The 25,521-nt window shown below is 37.7% G+C and overlaps 1 protein-coding gene across 32 annotated transcripts in view; it reads left to right on the top strand.

The window, feature by feature from the left end:
• Positions 1-25,521, top strand: part of HDAC9 (histone deacetylase 9) — a 1,013,161-nt gene that overhangs the window by 625,889 nt on the left and 361,751 nt on the right. For all 32 annotated transcript variants that reach the window (XM_077856623.1, XM_077856624.1, XM_077856625.1 and 29 more), the window contains 3 exons: positions 3,278-3,400; positions 6,628-6,838; positions 7,266-7,483. In XM_077856623.1, coding sequence (XP_077712749.1) covers positions 3,278-3,400; positions 6,628-6,838; positions 7,266-7,483 — 552 coding nt within the window. The remainder of the gene's footprint in view (positions 1-3,277; positions 3,401-6,627; positions 6,839-7,265; positions 7,484-25,521) is intronic.

Below are 25,521 nucleotides of genomic sequence, written 5' to 3'. Positions count from 1 at the left end.
GCACTTAAACTAGCATATGAACTTGAGTCGTGGAGGACGTCTTTGTATATCTACTCTCCAATGCCCACACTGTTACTCTAACTGAATTGTTGTTTCTTAATTGTTTCATGAATGTTAAAAGATAGTCATGTATACTTTTAATATTAATTTCCATTTTATGTGGCTACAGCAATAGTTTCTGGTTCTGAAAAATTTTTAGATTAAAACCATCCTCCCCATGTTCTAAGATGTAAAACGTTGGCATTTTAGCACAGCTTTGATTTAAGGGCTGGATCAGTTTCAAAATTGCTTCCTGAAAAAAAAAATCCTGGCTTTGCTTGAAAACGCTTGTGATCTCACCATGATGCTAAGGTGGGGTAACCTTCCAGCCTTGTAAGAATACTGGTCAGGATCCTTCATTATCTCAGTGAATTGGTACCTCTCACCACCTGTTCAGCTGGCTTTCAAGTGTGTCCACACTTCTGTAGCAGTGTAGATGGAATACAAATCCAGGTTCTTGCTAAGAAAACATTAACCTGGAACAGATAGACTGTGCTGATCAAAAAGCCATATTGAAGAAAGTTATATTTAAAGAAGATAATTTGAGGAAAACATTTTTTCAGGTCTGTGAAGTCATTTGTGGTTCTAGTCATCCTATAGAAATTCTGTGCCTACTACTTTATCTGTAATTGAAGGAAATGAACTAAGTAATGTCCAAGTCCCTGAAGTCCTGTGATATGATACTATGCCACTTAGTCTCTGTGTGCAGAACCAGCTATGTACTCTCAGTGAACCTGGAGGACTCAGGACTTTGCTTGTTTCCTCAGGAATTGTCTCTGTGACTTGAAGACCCTCATGTCTAAAAAGTCATCAGAGCTTTCACTTCCTTCTCATGCCCAGGTTAGCTGGTTCCCAGTTGTATACGTTTATTACTTTCCATAAGCCTCAGGACCTAATTTTGCTACCTCTTCTTTTCTAAAGCTTCCCCCATGTCCATACTTTTTTTATGGTTCCCATATCCTTCAGTAATTGCAGAGTGGGGTATGTAGCTTCTACAACAGTACCTAACAACAAATCATATAGCTTGGGTCATTTTAAAGGTTCTATTGCTGATCCCAATGGGAACCAGAATTGAGGAAATCACTCAGTTTCTTCATCCATAACTGAACAGTAATGAAAGCTGAAGTGTGTCTAGGAAGAAGTCCCTGGCAGAGGGCTTGGCACACAGTAGGTGCTGAAAATCAGTATGCTGTCATAGGAAATGGTTTTTTTTTTTTTTTGAAGCCACTCAGTTTTGACATGAAACTTAAGGAGTTTAATCCTATAGTAAGAATATTCCCAAATGTCTTCATTTTAGTCAAAGCCCACATGCACAGATAGTCCGCTGCTGCCATTATTACATCCAAGAATAAATATTTTTCTTCCTTTAGTATAGGTTTGCTTTCTGAGATGAGGTGGGAAGGTATTGCAGAAGTTCATCCTGGGAAACAAAGATGACCTCTTTAGAGAGGCCTGTGGTATATCTTTGGTGCCATTCCCACAGTGCATGTCAAGTCTCAGTGCTGTGATAAGCTAATACAGCCTGGAATGAATATTATACACGGTTTAAAATGCTTATTTTTCCACACGTATTTCTCTTCTATGAAAACAGATAAGTAAGTGAAATACCATTTTATTGTAAATGACAGCTTGCTGCTAATAATCTAGCTAAAATATTTTTTACCTCCTCATACATTCTTTTTGTTCTTATTCAAACATGTATTCCAAACCAAAAATTAATGTTAAAAGCAATTATTAGTGTAAGCAAAATAAAAGCTTGCCTTTTTAACTAGAGCAAATAGGCAGCTGCTATTCAGAGCTTCTAAAATAATGCAGTCTCATCGGAAGGAAAAATCATTCCCAGCAATCTTCATGCAATGGCAGTTTAGACAACTTTGATTTTATAAAGGGTTGCATCTGAAGTCTATATAATGTTAAAGTTTCAGTATGCCTCTTGGTGTTCACACAGACATATCTGACTTCTTTTGAGAAAAAACAAAATCTGAGTTAGCCTGGAATTCCAAGTTACAGTGTGAAAAAAAAAAAAAATCTCCATTTAACCTTCTGCTGGTATTATGTGAAGGCTACGACTCATCTCCAAACAAACGTATGATTGAGGTGATGTTTTGGAATAACATCCTGTGTTCTGGTGGCGCATCACTCTTCAGTGACATTCTGAGGTTGCATTGTATTAGCACATGATATTTTCCCCAGTTAATTGATATCCCAGGTTCGTCCAGGGGAAAATCTACGGCTCCCCCAAACATGCTTGACAAGTTATTATATTTACTTTACTCAAAGCCCGTGTGTGCAATATCCCTCTTGGAGGTGGTCTCTTATTGGAGTCCCATATGCTTTTTGTTTGGGAAGAAAGCAGTCACTGTGTCATACTGTTACATGGAGTATTCTTTTTCAGGGATGTTGTTCCCTTGGGGACCATATCAGGCCAGAGTTCCTTAGTCTAATAAGACCTTTGTAACTCTTATTGTAGAAGAGTTCTGGGAGGGAAGCAAGAGTTAAACAGAAAATGTAATTCAAGCAACCATATTAGGCCACATGTGGGAAAACATGACTTAGTATTGGATTAAAAAATGGTATTTGTTGTAAAAAGGACTGCGATGCCAAAACATTTGAGGTATTTTCAGTGTAAATGAAGGCTATTGTGGCACAAAGAACTTGTAACATTTTAACATTTACCTTAGTTTCTGAATATGAATGATCTAAATATACATCACGTAGAGTTCATATATTTTATATTAAAAAAGATATTATCAATTATAGAAGTCCTGTATGGTGACATCTGATCTAAGATTTCCTTTTGAGTTTCCCCATCAGTAAAATGATGTTTAATCTATATAGAAATAATTATTTTAGCAGTATTATATACATATTCATCGCTCAGTAATACAAAAATATACTCATAAGAATTAGTCGATGTAATTGTTTTGCTTTACCAGTTGATGACAGACACACTGATTATGGTTGGTAAAGGTAGAATTATTAAAAAGAATTTTGCAAAATGAACATACAAAGCCCTTTTTTTCAGACTTTGTGATTATGTTTAATGAACAAAATTTTAATTTAATTTTCAGATACAACTTTTGGATACAGAAATCATAAGCAATTAAGATACTTGGCTATTTTGACCAATTATGACACTGTAAAATGTATTTTCTGAAATGTGAACATTTTACAGCAAATGTTATGATATAATAATGTTTTGAGACTGCCTTTTCTTTCTTTTTTATTTTTTTAACAGCAAATGGTGTCACAGCAACGCATTCTAATTCATGAAGATTCCATGAACCTGCTAAGTCTTTATACCTCTCCCTCTTTGCCCAACATTACCTTGGGACTTCCAGCAGTGCCAACCCAGCTCAATGTAAGTCATTACACAGCAGCCCATTAAAATATCAGCCCAGTGATATTTTCTTAGGGGAACTTCTCTTTCATTTCTTGTATATTTAGACTTCAGGGAAATGTGGTAGAGTTCACTTCTCCTAGAATTCACTCACTTCGCTCTGAGTTGTACAGAGACATTCAGTTTAATTTCAAATTAGCGTATTATACAGGTTCACATTATGTAATATATACAAAAATAATAACTAACATTTATATAATGTTTTATAGCTTTTAAAAAAAGAAAGCACTCTCCAGATATATTATTTTAGTAGCTTCACACAGCTCTCCCATGAAACAGAGATTACAGACCACAATTTTACAGAAGAAGCAGCTGAGTCTTGGAATATTTAAAAGCCCAAGATCACAGAGGCATTGAGTAGCAGTCCTAGGACTCAACCCAGGCCAGTGCTGAGAGGTGTAGCTTCTAAAGCACAGCAGCATATGTTTATAGAATTTATTTTGTGAATGACTTTATTTTTGGAATTTAAGTTACTGACTCTGTGGTACTAAGGAATACAATATCTGGAAAACCTCTCTAAGAGCAATATTAAATTTTCCCCAGGAGATTCAGAGTGAATCAATTACTTTAAAAGTCCTGACATCTGAAATAGGATCTCTGGGAGGTACTTGTCCTACAAGCAGAAGATAGCAATAATTATTTTATACATATTCCCCCAAATAATACAAACTTTAGTCATTGTCAAAGATTTGTAAGCTTTACGAGAAAAATTCATCTATGAAATGTTAGTAAATTAAATTGTACTTATGCAGAGGTCATGTTATGCATTAGGTTTTAAGAGAAATTTATTTCAACTCTTGGCACCAATTTTGTCAAGCTTTAGCAGCCCATCTTCCATGGAGTTCAGCTTGTCAAATTCACATCTTTTACAATATACCCACACCAGGAAATTTTAAAGAGTTGACCATTTTTTGCCTCATTTATTTTTAGAATATAAATGGTGGGCACAAGCACACCTATATGGACATTTTTAAATGATAAATTTTGTAATTGGGTTCAATACATATTATAAAATCAATCTAAGAGATATCTGGTTATATTTGGTATTTTTAAGAGAGTAAAGTGTTATCTCACATGATCCAGTAATCTTACACCAGAGGAGAAAGCCTTAATTTGGATGTTGTTTTATATTTGGAATTGAAGAAAAAAGGCTTAATAATACTGATTTCAGCTACCCCCTGAGAATTCCACATGAAATATTTGTAAACAGTTGAGTCTAGTGAAAAAGAAAAAAAAGAATTAGGGATGAATCTGAACATTAAATATTCATGGATGATATTTTCACATCTCCACTTATTAAAAATTGTTTTTTCATCTATTTCTTTTTTTCTATTCTTCTGATAATAAGCAAAAACTGACACAAAAGCTTCTTATGACACATGAATAGGCATTTTACTTCCACTCTTTTTTGCATGTTCTAAGTCATTCCTACCAGCTAACACAAACATACCCCACTTTTAATGTGGTCAGAGAGAATTTTTTCCCAAAGGACCAAGTACTAAAGCCAGACCATTTAATGTTTCAATGGTAATACAATTTGGTACCATTGGATGAATAAACCAATGTGGTTTGGATTGCAGTTTCATTTTTCTTTGCTTCCATTTTGGTGTGGATGAGGCCATCACAATTAATTTTTCAAGCTTAGCATTGCTTTGGCAAAGGGATCTTTAATATTCCATTTCCCCACTGAATAGTGGGAAATTTTAAGGAAAAGAGGCCAGGAGAAGGAATCACTTCTAGATTAAACATTGCATTGACTTGCCATGTGACTAAGACAAACCATTTACCTCTTTGTCCTTCAATTTCTCCATCACTGAAAATTGCTTTGCTTCCCTGGTGCACAGCAATTTTGAAAGATGAAACATGAGTTTTGAAAAGAAACATGCCACATAATTTTGAGGTATTAGACTTCTGCTTTTGTAATACCAAAATGACCTCCATTCATTAAATTCTTTGAATAGGATAATTCATTATTACTATTGATGATATAATTATTATTACCTTATTACTGTGTTATCATACATTTCAAGTTCTTAATAGCATTTTTATTTGATCTAATTTCACTTGTAGTTTATTTTATTAAACAAAAGTATCTGGAGTGTCATTTTCAATATTTAGAGATTTGGGGGATCTGTTATGAATTAATACAAAATACATGTTTAAATCAAAGTCCTGCATATTTTATACAACCTTTCATTGAGTAGGCTGAAGAATTTTATTTTAAAAATTAAATATTGAAAATCTTTCTTTTTAAGATTTTATTTATTTATTCATGAGAGACACACAGAGAGAGGAAGAGACATAGGCAGAGGAAGAAGCAGGCTCCATGAAAGGAGCCCAATGTAGGACTCAATCCTGGACCTCCGGGATCATGCCCTGAGCCAAAGGTAGATGCTCAACTGCTGAGCCACCCAGGTGTCCCTAAATATTGAAAATCTACAGCTCTGTGAACTTACTAGAAGACATTAGAGGAATCGCTCCTGCTTAAAACTCCAAAGTTAGTTTTATCTCCAGCTTCTTCATTACTATGATATAGTCATTACTTTAGCAATTTGAATCAATTTTACATTTCCTTATACCTTTTTACCTAAACAGTACACTAAAATATTTTAAAAATAAACTTCCCAGTTATTAAGCCTGAAATTAGCATTATTTTCAATGTTAAAAACTCTTTAAGTTCAGTACAGTGATGCTCAATACTAAATCGTCTCCAGTGCTTCTACTCTGTTTCTATTTCTCCTTTGTTAATTCAGTTAGTTTAAAAAGACACGCTGTTGGGCAAAATAGGTGAAGGCGATTTAGCGGTACAAACTTCCCATTGTAAAATGTATGTCATAGGGATGAAAAGTACAGCATAGGGAATACAGTCAATAAGATTGTAGAAAGTTCGTATGACGACAGATGGTGGCTATACTTATGGTGAGCACCTCTAATGTATATGAATGTTGAATCACCATGTTGTACACTCGAAACCAGTTTAATATTGTATGTCAAATACTTCAATTTAAAAGAGAACTGGGAGAAAAAAAGGACATGCTGTTATACATATTTTCCCTACTCAGGCATCAAGAAGATGGGGTTTTCTTTTGGATAGAGGAAGGGAGAATTAGGGAATAAAAAACTCACCTAACAGTGTACAGACCTAATGGATGAAAGAGGATTAACATCTTTATTATTTCTTGACACAGGCTTCAAATTCACTTAAAGAGAAACAGAAGTGTGAGACCCAGACGCTCAGACAAGGCGTTCCTCTTCCTGGGCAGTATGGGGGCAGCATCCCAGCATCTTCAAGCCATCCCCACGTTGCTTTAGAGGGAAAGCCCAACAGCAGCCACCAAGCTCTCCTACAGCATTTATTATTGAAAGAACAAATGCGACAGCAAAAGCTTCTTGTGGCTGGTAATTAATAATGGCATCACTTGCAGATCATTTTAGGACTTTATTTATCAGTGATCCAGTGTAATGTCTTTTTAGTTTAAGACCCTAGTAAAGATTTACAGTGTCATACAAAGGTCTCCCTGACACTTGGTATTGTGGGAAAGGCTACTATTCCTATTTATTGCTCTAGACACATGGTGGGAAAAACATCTCACCTTATTTAGCCTTCATGCATACCACGGTGGACTACTGGTGAGTCACTGGTCAGATGCAGACCTGTCTAGTCTTCTGACACATCTGCCTGCACCTCATACATCCTGGCCTTCTTCTGATATTTGCCAAGTAGAGAAGCTCGTTTTCATCAAATTTATCTCATATATCTGTTCTCTGTGGCTTTTCATCTTAAGCAAAATTGTGTGTATGTGTGTACATGTGTATTTTTTTTCAGGTGGAGTTCCCTTACATCCTCAGTCTCCATTGGCAACAAAGGAGAGAATCTCACCTGGCATTAGAGGTACCCACAAACTACCCCGTCACAGACCCCTGAATCGAACCCAGTCTGCACCTCTGCCTCAGAGCACGTTGGCTCAGCTGGTCATTCAGCAGCAACACCAGCAATTCTTGGAGAAGCAGAAGCAATACCAGCAGCAGATCCACATGAACAAAGTAAGCCCCCAATCCAAAGTCATGATGTCATATCCACCAGTGGGGAAATTAGGGTTCTCTTCCCTGATATGGGCACACAAGAGGAGAATGGTGGTATCAAAAGGAGATTGCCAGCCTAGCCCTCGAGGACAGCATCACAATATCAGTATTTTCACTATCCTTTCATTCACAGGATGTTTATAGCAAAATTGAGATTATAGATTGGTAAGTTTTATGATTGAGGGCCTATTTGAATACAGAAGTACATACGGGCACATTGAGAGCACATACAGCACATATAGAGCCCCATTTTTCAGTATGGTAGAAAAGGCTTGAAGGCAGAATTGAATGTGGTGGGGTTGACAGCTCAAAAAGTTTGCACAGGTACAAGCAGCTATGATGAGGTGAGCCAACAAACTATTTCTCAGCAACTTGTACATATCCATGTTATATTTATTTTTTAGCATGCCCCCACTTTATTCCAAAGAGTGTCTGAAGCAATTTCTCAGAAATGTGTGGTAATTTTCTGGCAGCCTTATTGTGGCCAAAATGGAAAGCTGATGTCTGTATCACACCACATCCTTAGGCGCTCTCCTGCTGAGGCAACCACAAAGAAACAGTGATTACAATATAACAATATCAGACAGGCTCAGCCTGTAAAATGTTTTCAACAAATTCATAAGCAAAACCTGTTTACAAAGCTTTGACACTACCCTCTGCTATGGTAGGTTTACAAAACAGAGTCTTCTCATTCCTGGACAGTGTTAAGGTCCTGAATATCATAATTCTATCCACTCTCCTTTGTTACTGTATCACCTACAAGGCATCTCATAGAGGTATTATTTTTAAGAAATGACTTTCTGTTTACTGATAGGTAGCTAAAAATTGGCTCACTGTTTAAAAACTTTATTGTATCATGATATAAACAAAGCAAAACCTCATGGGCAAAGGTCTGATTGTCTTTCTAATTGCTATAGGAGAAAGGGGGTTCTTTTTCTTGTGCTCACTTTATTGTAGGTAGGGCAAGAGTTTTTCTCTTCTCTTTGGCCTCCACTTATAGGGCAGAGACATGAAGGGAGCAGGGGCTGAAGACCATACTACTGAATAGAAATCTTTCCAGCCCAGCCCTTCGCTGCCTTCAAAGATGATGCGTATGTGTGTGGGATTGGGGAAGTGGGTGCTGGGGATGGATGGCAGTGGCACTGCCTTTCCTGCCATCTCTCATTATACTTAACTCAATATTCCACTGTACTGCATACTCTTTATACATCATCAGATTGATGCCAGTTTTATTGCTACAGTTTTCTCTAAATTTATCAAATTATTTTTATATCAAGGCAGTCTCACTGGAGAAGACCAACTTCCTTCTTGTAGAGTGGCTTGATACTTATGGACTTGAATGTGGCTCTGCATATGTTTGCTATATTATGGTAGAGTGCAGTTTGTTTGTTTTGTGGTCTCTCAGCACTACTTCAAACTACTGGGTATTCTTGAAAAATTGTCCAGTGATTAATGAGAAAAATTTTTGAAGAAGGAAAGATTGGGGATCCTACCTTTTGCCTCACAATAGTTTTTCTGGTTGTTTTTGTTTTTGTTTGTTTGTTTGTTTGTTTAAGAGAGAGCATGAGTGGAAGAGGGGCAAAGGGAGAAGGAGAATCTTAAGCAGGTTTCATGCCCTGCGTGCAGCCCAATGAGGGGCTCGATCTCATGACCCCAGAATCATGACCTGAGTCTAAATCAAGAGTCTGTTGCTCAACCGATTGAGCCACCTAGGCGCTCTGTTACCTCATAATATTTTGATCTGGGATTGGGTTCATTAGATTCCTATGAATACTTTTAAGAATATTTTAGGATATTTTTTTTATGACCTAGAGATGCCAGTGTTTCAGACTCAGTGGTATGCTAATAACAGAATCTTTATATTTTAGTATTCCACTTGAGATTTTGACAGGCGGATGCTAACCTTAGTCGCGTGGAAGAAACTAAGATGAAAAGCAGGCATTTGCATTTGAGCAAGGAGAAAAGCAAATCCTATCAGAGACCTTCTCCCATGTGTTGCTGATTCCTTGGAATCTGTTAAGAATTCTTCCCAAAATTAGAAACAAACCTATACTTTCAGGTACATGTTTGTACAGTGGTTTGATTATTAAATCTTGTCTTAATTAGGCAAAATGAAGTCCAGAAAACTTCAAAGTACAAAGCTGATCTTTATATATTAACCCCTCTCAGCTTGGGTGTTTAGATTACTCAAGCAGGTCTCTAGTTGGCTTTTCTCCAAGTATGTATTCCATATGTTTGATCAAATGACATATGCACATTGGGTATTCTCCAGATTTTGAAAATATTTCACCTGCCCTCAATCGTCTAAGGGAAAAGAGGAGAATCTTATTAAAGAAAATATTGAATCTCTTTCCTATTTTGAAGCATTCACAATAGAACCATCAAGAAATGAATTACAACTGCTCACCATTCCCCATAATGTGATGAAAACATTTATTTCACATTATGTGAGGGCCATAACTTAGATGACAAAAACCAATGAGTTTCTGTATAATCATATATTTATGTATACTCTACCCATTTTGAATATCCATTAATGAGAAGTAACCACAGAAACTTTATGTAATTTTTTTCTTGGTACAATGGATTAGTCTGCATTGAAGCATTTCACACTGGAGCCAAATAGTTGGCATCATAAAAATATCGTACCTGTTCTTGAGCAGCTTACCGCAGAAAATATATGCTCACATAAAGACATAGGTTTGCAGATAACATGTTTGAAAATGTCCTTTACTTTTGCTCCCTCAACTTTTGTTATGGTTCTTTTTTTAAGATATAGAGAAGAAAAAAAATACAGTGGCAACAAAGAAAAAGAGAAGTAGATTTATCCCTAAGTATACATCATATTAGATGTGATTGTCCTTCCTGGTATGAAATTTTTTTTAATATTTTATTTATTTATTCATGAGAGACACAGAGAAAGAGAGAAAGGTAGAGATACAGGCAGAGGGAGAAGCAGGCTCCATGCAGGGAGCCTAATGTGGGATTTGATCCCGGGACTCCAGGATCATGCCCTGGGCCGAAGGCAGGCGCTGAGCCACCTAGGGATCCCCATGAAATTTTTAATGATATAATTGAATTGTTAATAATCCTTAGAAGCAAACCTGTACTTTTCAGAGCAGAGTTTATACAATAACTGAGTTATTAAATTTGTAAAACTTTCTCCTGTCTTCCTGTTACTTGAAGGCATTTATGAAAGCAGCATTCCTGCTTATTATAAGTCTACAATGTAAATATTATTAATCATGCTAAATAATTTACCTACCCATTGCTTGATACTTTAATGACATTTACATGGGAAGTTTACGTGTCCTAGAGTTATTTGTCTCATACAATTAGTGTATGCACTTAATAGCCTAACAGAAATATCCCTAGAGTGTGTATTGTATAGTATGTGTATTGTTATATCCACACAGTGGGGCAAGCTAGAAAGGTGAGTGGAAATCTCAACATGAGTGATTTGTCTCTCTGTTCCATCAGTTTGAATAAACGATTTTCACTGAAAGTATTTTGAGAAGTTTAGCATAAGAAAGTCATAGCTTATACTATGTGTTCTTTTGTTTTTTTTTTGAGACATTTAAAATATTTAGAAATGCATTAAGCAATTTTTGTTGCTAATGGATGGTACATTCTTGCAATAATAACTTGTGAGCCTTTCCAAAAAAAAGTTTCTTTATACCAGCATCAAAGAAAGCTAAATAATTTCTATTTTAACTAAAATTTTTCTAGTACCTATGTTTCTCATATTCATAATTCCAAATCCACATAAGCAGAAATTTCAAGAAAGTTCTTCATTCAGCACTTATTTGAATGAAATACTAAGTTATTATGCATTTATCCATTTAGCAACTCATATTGAATTTTTGCTTCAAAAATTCAGACACTATTTTAGGCACTAAGAAAATAATATTCATTGTCCTCATGGAGCTTACAGGCTGGGGAGCCAAGAAGTGAAATATCTAAGTAAACAGTAATACAAAGTGTGATGTACTAGGACAGGGGACATGAGGAAGAAAATTGTTTTCTCCGAGGAAGTAAGACTTGAGACTTGTTAGTTACCTCTCTGGGTTATCGTGTCCTTTCTATATATTCCTTTCTTTCCTTTTCACCCCTCTCTGTCCCTCTTGCTTGCTTGCTTGCTTGCTTGCTTTCTCCCTTTGTAATACGCTTTGTGATAAATATCTTATGCATTCCTATGACTGGATGTCAGCCAATACTTTGTTTAAAAACCCACATAAATCATGAGATGATATATATGTCAAGGTTCACCGTAGATATAAGTATTTATTATATATTTATTACTATGATACTTAGGCATTTTGACATGAGTGCTATTTTATCATAATAAAAATATATCTAAGACGAGATTAGTAAAGGGGAGGCCAAGCAGATGTCCTGCATTGCCCTTATTAAAACAGGTAGATATTATATCTGACAAGCAAGGCATGAGTATAATTCTGCTCAAATGCTGGAATGGAGCAAATGGGGAGTTTTCATTAGTTTTTGGAAGAGAATTTGACCCTTTCTTTGAATAGTATCTGTTTTATCCTTTTTCTTGAGATAATTCTCTAACATAAATGTTACGTATTCTTCATAACCCCTCATGATTCATACCTGCTCCTTGTCCTTGATCATCCATCCACAGCAACCCAGGGGACTATATTCTTTCTTGCCTGTGGTCACACACAAACATGGTCACACACAAACATATCATGCATATGTGTGTGTTATTTGTTTTCTTTATAAAGTATCCCTGAAGGCAGTTCTAAAATAGAACTATTTTGTGCACTCTTGAGCAAAGTATATTTTCCCAAGGAGGTTGATTTGACCAACAACTATAATGTAGCATCCCAGAAAGTCTACATTTTTAAGTCACATTTCCTATTATCAAACAGCAGGGGAACATTTTGTATTAGCTTTATTTTAATAAAAGTAATTATACCCATTACTTCCTTGTGAGAAGAGTAAAATTTTGAGTATAATTAGATGAGGACGATGAACCGATCTTTGCTTTTTGCTGCACCTGTTACTCTGAGTGTGTCTTTCCCTCCCCTTCTTTTATGCACTGTGCTTCCTCCCAGCACCTTCTCTGTAGGCACCTTAGGGATTAGATCTTTCACATAATACCAGCTCCCTTTTATGAGGAGGATCCATTGTAAGATGGGACACAATGCTAATATTCTTATGTATGTTAACTTCTCATACTTAACAAGTCACTCTTTTAATATCATTAAATTTAATTTTAAAGGGTTGACCAACATGACAGGGCTAGCAGTTGACAGCTGGAATTCTCACATAGGTTGTATGACACAGAAGCCTGTTCTGAACCTTAAAAGTGTACTTAGGATTGTAGTGTTGTTTTTATCACTGAGCAGGAGATAAGATTTTCCCTTTTTTATATAAATTTTTACTTGAAATAAGGTCCACACCAGACATGGCCCTTGAATTCACTACCCTGAGATCAAGAGTCACATGATCAAGAATCATGTAAATGCTCTATTGACTGAGCCAGCCAGGCACCCTAAGACATTTTCCCCACTTTATTTTATTTTATTTTTATTTTTTATTTTTTTTAATATTTTATTTATTTATTTATTCATGAGAGAGAGAGAGAAAGAGAGAGGCAGAGACACAGGCAGAGGGAGAAGCAGGCTCCATGCACTGGGAGCCCGACGTGGGACTCAATCCCAGGTCTCCAGGATCGCGCCCCGGGCCAAAGGCAGGCGCCAAACCGCTGCGCCACCCAGGGATCCCTATTTTATTTTATTTTTAAAAGATTTTTTAAAATTTATTTGACAGAATGAGAGAGAGCCCAAATGGGGGAAGTGGCATTCAGTGGGAGAGGGAGAAGCAGGCTGTCCGCTGAGCAGATAGCCTGATGCAGGGCTCCATTCAGGACCCTGAGATCATGACTTGAGCCAAAGGGAGATGCTCAAGAGGCTGAGGCACCCAGGCACCCCTGAATTTTATTTTTGCCAAAAAGTAGAAAACTTACAATGAAAGATAAGGCAAACAAGCAAACAAAACAGGAAGATGATCTGATTTTATGTATTTATTTAGTTTTGGTATTGGTTTGGATTTGCCAGGATGAAGAAACTCCTTTTCCTGACCCTACTTCCCAACTTTCCATGCATTGCCCTCCATCCAGTTACTAACTTGGAAGTCTTTTTATGTGGATCTGATGGCAGGACATTCAGATATCCATTGGATTATAAAGCTTTCCAGCAGTGCGGTGTGAGTGCAGTACGGCCAGGCCATGCTTCGTTCCTTTCTTGCATGTTGTAAAATTGTTATTTTGTTTAGATTGGGCAAATGTCTTCTCCTAAGAGCTCTCAGTGAGCCTGATGCTGAAAGTCTACTGACTTCATCAAGTTCAACTAAAATGCAAATTTGGCATCTCATCGATGGGTGGTTGGAAAATGCCTTGTTTCAAGTTTTGAAAAATGGATGAGTAGAAACTTGAACTGGGCTTTCATTTAGGAAAGTAGGCATTACTGTTGTCAGGTTTAATTTCTCTCTATCCATTTGACAGTATGTTTCCAGGCAGAGTCTTTAATCAACAATTTAGGATTACATTTTGCCCATTAGATGGATAGTATGTCCAAAAACTTGAGCAGGCACCGAAAGGCAGTCTTAATTTTATAACAGTAAAAAGCCCCCTAGATTATTTATCTATCTATAGAGGTTTACAGAACAAACTTTGACTTTGCCCTTAAATAGATGTTATTTCGACATGATTAGCCCAATGTAAATAGATCCATGTAGGTATGTGCTGAGCTTCAAAAAAACCACTTACTGCAATACTGGCTTACATCATCACAGAGAATTCTTATAGAAGCATTTCACGACATAATTATGAGTGGATGGTTTATAATATACAGAAAATGGCTTGTTGCTTTATTATTAGATGTGATGAAATCCTGTGTTTGTAAAAGAAACTAAATGACCATTTCAGTGGATTAATGTGTAACATTCATAAACGTTCCCAGTGCTGCTTTCATAACTTGAAGACCAAGGGAAGGACCTCGACCTTTCCTTTTCACTCTGCACTGTTAATCTAGTCAGAGACGCTTTTACTGAATGAGAAAAACAATAGTTGGACAGGACTATGAGGTAAGAAAATAGGGGAAAGAAAAATATCTGGGGAATTAAACCATGTGAGTGGTTTGACTGATGTTGATTCCAGGCTGTTCAAAGGGAGAGGGAAGCTAAATAATTTGGTTGTTTCTCAACCTTGACAAATAGTTTCATTTGACAGGATGAAATAATTAAGTCTTACTAAGGAATTTTTAATAAAGCTAAGTGATTTGTGGACATGAAAACCACCAATATGTGGCAGTCTCTTTGTTACAGATTTTGGTTGCTTCTAAATTCCTGATTTTAGTTTTCTTCCCATGTATCTTTCTGCCCTTCCTCTAAATATTTATGAAATCTGAGGGATCACAGTGACCCTGAAGTGTCATATGATCTAGAGGATTCCCATTCCTTCAGGCAGAATTGCACTCAGGGCTAAGCTCCCATGTCCTAAAGGCACTGTTACTCTCTTGCTATCAACTTGGTTGTATCAACCAGCAATAAAAACTCACTTCTAAAAAATAATTTCCTGGCATGGAGTCATTGATGGTGTTCCAAAAAGATTTATTAGCAACTATTGTGCTGCATACTGAAAATGAAAATAAAGAAGGCATGTACTTTCCCTCAAATGACCCATAGACCTGTGAACAGATCATTCTACTCAAAGGCAGTTCTATGTAATGAAGAGCTTATATAAATCGCAAAATCTGAAATACTTGATAACCTTTCCAAGAGAAGTTTCTGATGTCCTGCAGGATTATTTATCAGTTTTGCAACTTTGAACAAAGTATTAAACCTCTGCATCCAGTAATTCTCTAATCTGCATGTTTTAAAGGTTTATAGTGAGGACTACATGAAAGGATGTACTGAAAGTGCTTTGTAAACATGGTCGGCACTACTGAAATCTAATGCAGTATTTATGTTCTTATGTAGCACTAATAGTTTTATTTTCCTTATTCTTTTAATGAAAATGGTTGTCTGGAAGTGCTAAAATACTTCCAAGATACACATTTCCTACTTGCCTCAATCTTGCATCAAGCTACTTTGTTGTAAACCAAACCACTAAATTTTGTTCCAACTTGAGCCTTTGTATTCATCATGAAGCAGACCTTGTTTTCTCTTTGGAACAGTATTATGGTTAATTACTGAATTATTTAGTGAGGTATAATTTACACAGCAAAATGTATTCCTTTTGCTGTACAATTCAGTGATTTTTGACAAATGCATATCGTCATATAATTACCACAGTCAAGATACAGAACAGTTCCCTCAACTTCCAAGCTTCCCTTGTGTTGCTCCTTTGTCGTCAGTCCCTACCCCCACCTCCAACCCCTGGCAAAGTAGTTAAATTTTTGACCATGGAAGGAACATAAAACAAATCTCAAGTATGAAGGATGGTATATTTTAAGAGCAAGCAGACATCAGCTCTAAATGATCTAAACCATAGAATGTTTAAGAAGGGCCATAAGGGATTATTTTCAGAGGTCATAGGCAGACACTCTGTGGACTGGATCCATTCCATTGAACTACTGTCATTGGCCTGCCTGGTATCTCAAAAAGCGTTTGAATTACTGGTCAATCTTTAAAAATAGAAAGATTTCAAATACAAATATGGATTTCTGGCATTGTCTGAAAAATTGAAAATCTGACTACACTGGGGCCCATGTTTCCATGTGGCAATTATTTTCCGGGGTTTACTCTTGGTCATCCATTTTCAATAGGACTTGTGCTGCTCTCCAGATTACCAAAGCAAGGGTTGATTAATGGGGAGAACGGTTTGATTATGAATCAATTGATTGGAAAATTACTGACTTTGAGATCGTGTCTATTCTGAGACACAGTCCAAAGTCATCGAGGGTGCCTTTCCTTAAATGTGCCTCTATCTATATTCCATTACCCTTAAAAAGTAAAGAAAGAAAACTTTGAAAGAAAGTGTACTATCAACTGAATATTGGAAAGTGGATTATTGGGGGAAAATCCCATTATGAAATAAAAAGAACATAAAATTACACAGTGCTATAAAAGAAGGAAAAATAGGGGATCCCTGGGTGGCTCAGTGGTTTGGCACCTGCCTTTGGCCCCGGGCGCGATCCTGGAGTCCCAGGATCGAGTCCCACATCAGGCTCCCGGCATGAAGCCTGCTTCTCCCTCTGCCTGTGTCTCTGCCTCTCTCTCTGTCTGTCTCTCTATGTCTATAATGAATGAATGAGTGAATGAATGAATGAATGAATGAATGAATAAATAAAAATAAATAAATAAATAAATAAATAAATAAATAAATAAATAAATAAATAAATAGGGGATCCCTGGGTGGCGCAGCGGTTTAGCGCCTGCCTTTGGCCCAGGGCGTGATCCTGGAGACCAGGGATCGAATCCCACGTCGGGCTCCCGGTGCATGAAGCCTGCTTCTCCCTCTGCCTGTGTCTCTGTCTCTCTCTCTCTCTGTGACTATCATAAATAAATAAATAAAAATTAAAAATAAATAAATAAATAACTCTTTTAAAAAAAAGAAGGAAAAATAGCTCCTTTGTGTTCTAATTAGGTCCTGTTACGTTCTCTTGATGAGGATTTTATATTCTGAAAGTCAGTCTGTCTGTTTCTACTTTTGCCCACCTAAATCCAGTCTTCTATAGCAGCTGGAGTGACCATTTACAAATACAAATTAAATCATATCAAGGGCTTGCTTAAAACTCCCCAGCTGCTCCTATCATACAGAGGATAAAATCCAAACATCTTCTTGTGGCTTACAAGGCTATCGTGATCTGGCTCTTGCCCCCATCACTGACCTCATCTCCTACTCTCTTCCCTTCCTTGCTGACTTCCAGCCATGCTGGCTTTTTCTCCCATCTGTGAAGAATGTCATTCCATCCCCAGTTGTGCTGGCCACTGTTCTGTGTGGAATGTTCCACCTCTGGATCTTCTCATGACTCGATCTTGGTATTGGAGTCTCTCTTAGCTCCGGCCTCAGGTCTTCTGAGAGGCCTTCCCTACCCATACCAATTAGACAGAGACACTCACCCCTTTCCCCATCATTCCCTACCACATTAGGTTCCAATCTTCAGTTGCTTACTTTGTGCTTCCTCCTTTGAGAGGTTCCCAACTGACTGCTCTTCTCAGGATGTGGCATATAGTAAGTGCTCAATAAAAATTGCCTGACTAATGAAAGAGTAGATGAGTAACTTTCTCAAACTTAACTTGAAGCTCTGGAAGGAGGAAATTTTCAGCACCTTTTCCAGAAGTTAACACTTGTTTAAGTTAATTGAATTATTAGGATGTTTTGAAGCCAGAAAAAAAGGATATTTTAATTGTAGGCATTGTTTTTATATTTATTTATTTATCTATTTATTTATTTATTTTAAAAATTTTATTTATTTATTCATGAGAGGCACAGAGAGAGAGAGGCAGAGACACAGGCAGAGGGAGAAGCAGGCTCCATGCAGGGAGCCCAATGTAGGACTCGATCCCGAGTTTCCAGGTTCATGCCCTGGGCTGAAGGCGGCACTAAACCGCTGAGCCACCCGAGCTGCCCAACAGGCATTGTTTTTAGACAATCATTTAAAGTTGAACAGATAAACACATTTTATGAGGAATTCATTTGGTCCCTAGATTAGTTTTATATCCCCTCAATATCAGTAAGAAGGGACATTTTTCAGTTAGACTTTTGATTAGTGTGAATAATGAAGCAATATTTAGAAATATTTCTCTCTTATTATTTAGCTTGGTTCTTCTGGTGATTTCCCTAAAACTCACAGGAGTGAAATGGCATTGAGTATTTTGGCTCGAGGCAGAGTTCTTCTCTAAGTAGACCTCTTGGTTTGAAAGCCCTCCGTGTTCTGCATGTTGTTTTTGAGAACAGTTGGTACATACCTAATCTATTTGTGATTTGAGACAGAATTTTATCATTGTTTTAAAATCTAGTTTCCTTGGAGCTTAAGGGAAAGGTTTCATTTTCCAAAAGAAGAATTTTGCATTTATTTAAAAGAAACAAAAAAGAACAAAAACAAAACTTGTGCCATTCCCCAAGTAAAATCTGTCTTCAGATCTGAGGCAAAATAGGAAAGTGATGAGTTAGGTTGAAGGTCACTTTGCATAGTTTAATAATCACATTCAAACACTTGTGCTTAATGGGTTGTTGACAATTTCAGAAAACCAGATGTCCATCAGAAACAGATTTACTCCTTATACGCTCTTGTTCTTAGCTGCCATTCCAAATCTGAAGATATTTGTGGGTACATGAAAGATCACTGTGGGAAAAAAAAATTTTAAATATGGAATTTAAAGATACTTTATTTGATAGCACTTATGCTTGTGTTGACTTCCAGACTTTGTTAGTGCAACTTACACGGAGAGGAGCTTCATGTGCTCATGTATAAAGGTTAACAGCACAGCCTTTCGATATTATTTCATGAATTTTACATCATTTGCTACTTAGAATATATGATATTTAACGTAGAATATAAACAGTGAAATTATGGACTTACTGTAATTATGATCCTAGCAGAGATTGATAAGAATGGAACTGTAACACTTGAAGGTTAGGGATTTAGATAAATTATCATATCTGGTCTATAGCATGTCAGTGTGAGTGGGTATGCACGTGTGTGTTACAAACCCAGAATGGTCATAGACTGCCTGCACCGTTCTTAGTGTTTAATACGATTGCTGTGCACAGGCAATACAGAGAAACACTGACAGACGAGGAAGAGGCACAGATAAAAGGGGAAGGAGAAGCACAGCCATCATCTTCCTCTCAGCTGGGTTCCCCACCAAAGTAACTCACCTGGTGTCAGACGAATGACACGTGGTGTGTTTTACAGATGGGCCCTCAGCCGAGATTCACACAGGCTTGCACATTTATCTGTCACACAGATGTTTCGTCTTGTGTTTTGTAGCCAGCAAGGCAACAGCTCAACTTTGCTGGGGGATCACCTCCAGATGTTCAACCAAAGGGAGACTCTGCTACCCCACTGAGAGTAAGCAGACAGCTCCTCCCTGCATCTGGGGCCGCTCAGCGACAGTGCAAATTAGAAAAGGGTTAGCCCATACCATCTTTGTAATGGTCACATTTGAAGTTCAAAAACACATACAACATAACATAATTGGAGTACTGAATGTCTTCATAAATAGTCAGAAATTTACAAACAACATCAAGTAATTTTTTTATTTAAAAAATCTCAAATAAGTTAAACCTAGCAGGCCAGTTTTCTGTGACTTTGGTTTGTAGATTTTTCTTGCTGATGTTAATTGTTAATTTTTCCACTCTGGCAAATTTGACTGCTTAAACAAAAACAGCTTTAGTCAAATACCTGGAAAAAGAGGTCTAGATTAACTCTTTCTATGTGTTTATATTCTGCAAAACCATCTCCAGGAGATCCCATCGAGCACTTTAGTATTTTGTGGAACTTTGCAAAAGAGCACGTTGTATTTCAGAGATGGTGAAAAAAAAATGATATTGCTTGTGTGGGGACATTGACATTTGCTGCATAATCTGGGAAGAAAAGTGTCAAAGCACTGTTCCTAATATCAGTTAAGCTTTCGGTATTTATTAAAAAGATGAGTTAGAGAGAAACAGGACAAATCCTCGATTTTTGACTTATGCACTTGGGTATTGTCTGTTTACTCAGATGAGAAAATTAGATGAGTGATACATTTGAGTAGAAGGAGAAGAAAGGTTTTCTTTGAACTACTTGTAGTTTATGAAACCTGTTAGATATTCTAGATCTAAGGGAAAATGTTAAGGAAGCAGCTGAATGTCTAAGTTTGGAGCTGGGCAGGGGAGACACTGGAATTATTTGTGTTAGTACAGTTGTCATCAGAATATAGCTGTTTCAGAGTAGAATGCAGAGTGGAAGGGTATAAAAAAAATTCTAGGTTTCTACTCTTTTCTTTGGATATGGCTCAGCTTCTCCTGGAAGTGAAATTCCTTCTTTACAAAATAAGGATTTGAAGGGTGTTATTAGAAATTTTCCAATGACTACATTTTATATGTACACGATCTCCACTCCTAAGTTACTGTTTTATGTCAAGAAACATTTCTTTTACAAACCATCGAGGAATTCGACCCTTGGAAGATCATTCTGCTATTTGGCCGTCTTGCCCAGTTATCACAGTGTTATTCATTCTGACACTTCTCTCTCTCATGTTTCCTTCAGTGCATCACAAGTGTAGATGAAGCCAAAGGAACTAACTAGAACAAATGACATTGTTTATTGCACACTGAAAATTGTTATATACATATCTGTGTCAGTGAGGTTGTAAATACTGATCAAAATTGATTCATGGACTACACGATGAGATTTCCGGGTACATCTGTGACCTCAGAAATACATTAACAGGTCAGATTTCAGAAGGTTTTTTTAGTAAAATGTACATATGACATATTCTGTGAACATTCAGCATTTGATCACTATTAGAGATTTTCTTTGACTTACTTGCTATCTATGGGAAATTATATTCCAGGAAATTAGCACACAGTTCGTCTGGTCTTTAGCTACACCCACAGTAGTGATATCAGTCTTTTACTTTCAAAGATGCTATGATTGTGTCTTGGTGCCTTTTTTGGGGATGTTTTACCCTCACTAACACTTATTAATATTCTATTTAAATTGCCACTGGATTTGGCATGAACACAGTCATTACTGACTTTAACAAGAGAGATTTCGGTCAGATAGTGTGGATGAAAGCCTTGTTGGTGTGAATTCTAATGAGAATGGGAAAAGAAAAATGAAGACAGTAAAGAAAGATAGCTCAAGGAGTTTTGCTGTGAAGGGAGATACATAATGGTGTTGGGGGAGCAAGGGAGGTTTTACTTAAGACAGATTATCTTCTGAAAATGCACCAATAAGAATATTCCAGCAGAGAGGAGAAATGTGTGTTGGAGGACAGGGTGGATAATTGCAGGAGGGGATAGGATACAGGCCATAAGCCAAGGGATTGCCTGAGATAAAAGTGCAGACATCACTTTTAGAACAGGAGGAAGGGTGAATGGGACAGCTTGGTAAATGCGATGGTAACAGGATGTTGAGTTTCTCTTTGGAGGCTTGTTTTCTCAGTGAAATAACAAGCACAGGCATCAGCAGGGAGTGAAGAAAAGGTCTGGTTTTCGAGATTTGAGGAGAGAGGAGGTAGTTTGAAATTGTCATTGAAAGAGTGGGAGTGAATTAACTACAGAAATGTAGTAAGATTGCCAGGCAGTACTGATGAGGGCCCTTTTGAGGGTTTTGCTCATGAATCTGAAGAGAAACATTCAGCATGATTGTAATTTGTTTGTTTGTTTCCTTGCTTATTCAGCTGCTTAGGTTTGGCAGAGATGTAGTATTAACCAAGGTTGGAAGTCTTACTTTTCCAGTAAAACCCATATTGAAAAGGGCAGGGGTGGGCGCCTGAGTGGCTCAGTTGGTTAAGCATCTGCCTTCAGCTCAGGTCATGATCCTGGAGTCATGAGATCAAGTCCCACCTTCTGCTCCCTGCTTAGAGGAGAGTCTGCTTCTCTATCTGCACCTCACCTCACTAGTACTCTCTCTCTCTCTCAAATAAATAAATAAAATATTTTTTAAAAAAGAAAGAAAGAAAAGGGCAGGGGAGTTGAAGACAACGTAAGGGAGTGATTTTTTTTTTTTAATTTTTATTTATTTATGATAGTCACACAGAGAGAGAGAGAGAGGCGCAGAGACACAGGCAGAGGGAGAAGCAGGCACCATGCACCAGGAGCCCGATATGGCACTCGATCCCGGGTCTCCAGGATCGCGCCCTGGGCCAAAGGCAGGCGCTAAACCACTGCGCCACCCAGGGATCCCCGGGAGTGATTTTTTTTTTTAAAGATTTCTTTATTTGAGAGAGATTGTGCATGCAAGGGGAAGGACAGAGGGAGAGAGAGAAAGAGAGGGGAATCTCAAGCAGGCTCCCCGCTAAGTGCAGAACCCCGACATGGGGCTTGATCCCAGGACCCTGAGATCATAACCTGATCCAAAATCAAGTCACACACTTAACCGACTGAGCCACCCAGGTGCCCCAAAGGAGTGATTTTTAATGATGGAAAATGGAGCCTAGTCTAGCAAGGAGGAAAGTGAGAGGATGAAGAGTGGGAGGGAGTGAGAATATGTCAGGCTCAATCACTTAGAGGATGCTCTGGAGCTGGAGAATGGTTAAGGCCAGAATATATTGAGAATGAAGCAGAAAGAAGTCATGTTTGAAACAGATTTAGTAAAGTGTACAGCTACCAGTAAAGACCTGGGCTAGGGTATGTATGATCATAGCATTGGGCACTGAGGAAGAGCAGATAAAAAGACTATTGGATGTGAGGAAGTCAAGGTCCTAAGACTTGTTGGAACTGGGACTGGAAAGGAGAAGAATAGCAATAGACTTTCCCTATTTTCACTGCTAAGGAAAAGGAAAGTAGGGGCACTTTCCTCTTGGTGATTAAATACTCTGCATAGTCAAACATCCAGAAGCTATGAAAGCGGCAGTCACTCCTCAGTAAAGGGGGACTTCTGATGTGACCTTTTCTGGACAGCGGTCCTGTGCTCCCTGGTGGACCTTTCATGAAGGGCCCCTCAGTTCTTCTCTCGGCCACACATCCCATATAGTTTCCTTCTGTCTTCCTCCCAGAGGCTCTTATGCACATGAACTTTTGAACACCTCCCAGAGGTGTCCACTTGCCTCATACATGTCCTTGGCCCCCCATCTCTGCCTTATGTGCTATCTCCCATGAATTTTTCCAGCTAAGCTTTAGCAATGAGAGGGAAAAGTTCTGCAGCTCCACATGCATCCATCTAGAAGATGAACTGCAGCTGTCTGCTTGCAGATCGTCCCTCTGAGGGACTTTTGCAGCCTCCTTCACCTGAGTGATACCTTTCCTTATATCAATCTCTTCTCCCCACAAGACCCTCTATCGTCCTCTTGTATGTCACATCTGAGGTGAGGGACAGGGGTAAGGGCTGGCTGATGAGCTTTGTCTCTGAAGAATGGGTGGATACTTGTCACCCGAAGTCCCTATCCCTGGGGTCCCAGCCCAAACTGGGACTTTTCCATTAAAATCCTGCCTGTTTTCTATGGTGTCACGTGTTCTTTTTCTAACAGCCGATTAAGTTGGATCCTATAGATGTACAATCAAAGCTTAGGAATATTACATTGTCCCTCTTCTCCAAAATCTTAGCAGTATGCAAGGTATTGTGTATTTAATGTTGTTATGTAAATACTTGGCATTGGTACAAAAGTCCTGCAAATAGTTTCCTAAAAAGTACTCAAAAACATTTAAAGAATGATGGGATGACCCATCATTCATTCATTCTTATGCTGACAGCCCAGGAAAATAGATGTTAGATTGTAGGTACAAAGGAAATTGATATTTAAATTTGCCTTCTTCATTTTGACATAAATTTTGATTGGTATCTATTCTCTTGGTTTGATTATGTCTAACTTAAGATTGGTGATGTTTATATCTTATTAATGGCTTATTTCCTAATTTGTACTTTATTTCTATAGAATCTTGTTCTCAACCCAAATACATTATAAACTGTGTTACTCTCTCCAATATCATCTTCCAGCATTTTTTCCCATCTTCCTGTGCTGAAACCTCATTGGCCTTTCATTTGCTCCAACGCACTGGACTCCTTTTCAGCATATGTACTGTGCCTTCTGCCAGAAATGCTCTCTACCCTTATTTCAACCCCTTATACTCATGCAACTAGAACTTCCTTTCTATCCTTCCTCTTTCATGTCTCAACCTAAACATAGCACCCTGCCAGTAGTGAAACCTCTCTTAACCCACAGTTATGCTCCTGTGCCAACTAGCGTGTACTCTCATAACGCCCCGTGCTTCTTCCCATTTCATTTACCCTACCTGAAAATCAGAATACATTTATTTATCTATCTGGTTCCCTTCTAACACACTAAACTATAAGCTCCATGAGGGCAATGCAATGGCTATTTTCCCAGTGCTTAGCATGGTGTCTTGAACACAATTGGCACTCAATAAATATTTGTTGCACAAATGAACAAAAAATCCCAATAACTTTACCTACAGTGAAAGTGGAGGGTTTCGTCTGTTGGTGCACAGCCCTCTGAGGTGATGTGGCCTGGAGGAAAGTCTGTAAGCCTAAAGAGAGTAAGACACCCTTCAGAGTTGGAGTATGTAGAAGTTTTCTAACTCTAAGCGTGTGTTTAGCCTTAAAAACATAGTTAGGTGTGGGGGGTAGATAAGCTTAAACTGTACCAAGAGAAATTAGTATTCATGATTTTAGCAGTTATATTCTAAGCGTGCTGTTTATTAACAATATTTGGCCTATTGCTTACATGGGTGCTGACTTAACAGAAAATTCTAATCACTCTTGAAACCACAGTTCAAGATCTGCAGATGATCAGTCGCTGGGGTCATTGTGAATCAAAACAAGAGACCTGTGACATGAAATCATCTTGAGAATTTTACTCCATTTGTTTATACTGTGATATTTTGCTGTTGTTTAAGTTAGGTATGTTCTCATTTTTTAATTTTTTTATTTAAAAAAATTTTTTAAATTTATTTATGATAGTCACACACAGAGAGAGAGAGAGAGAGAGAGAGGCAGAGACACAGGCAGAGGGAGAAGCAGGCTCCATGCACCGGGAGCCCGACGTGGGATTTGATCCCGGGTCTTCAGGATCGCGCCCTGGGCCAAAGGCAGGCGCCAAACCGCTGCGCCACCCAGGGATCCCTGTTCTCATTTTTTTTTAAATCATTGAGCAGTTGATTCATATACTTCTGAAGATTAAGTATAATTTAATTATAAAATAAAGGTCTAAATAATAGTTTCCCAATTAAAAATAATTCTTTCTTATTATTTAACTTGGATATGTTCATAAAACATTTTTAGTGCTATCACATTTTTTAAAAATCCCACATCTTTTTGAAGTTTAGGATTTCCAAATCAGTACTTCCATGTTTTACC

The sequence above is a fragment of the Canis aureus genome, chromosome 18 (genome assembly GCF_053574225.1).
Source record: "Canis aureus isolate CA01 chromosome 18, VMU_Caureus_v.1.0, whole genome shotgun sequence".
In the NCBI taxonomy this organism is placed as follows: domain Eukaryota; kingdom Metazoa; phylum Chordata; class Mammalia; order Carnivora; family Canidae; genus Canis; species Canis aureus.
Note: the sequence above shows the minus strand (reverse complement) of the source record. Positions and strands in the feature narration are given on the sequence as shown.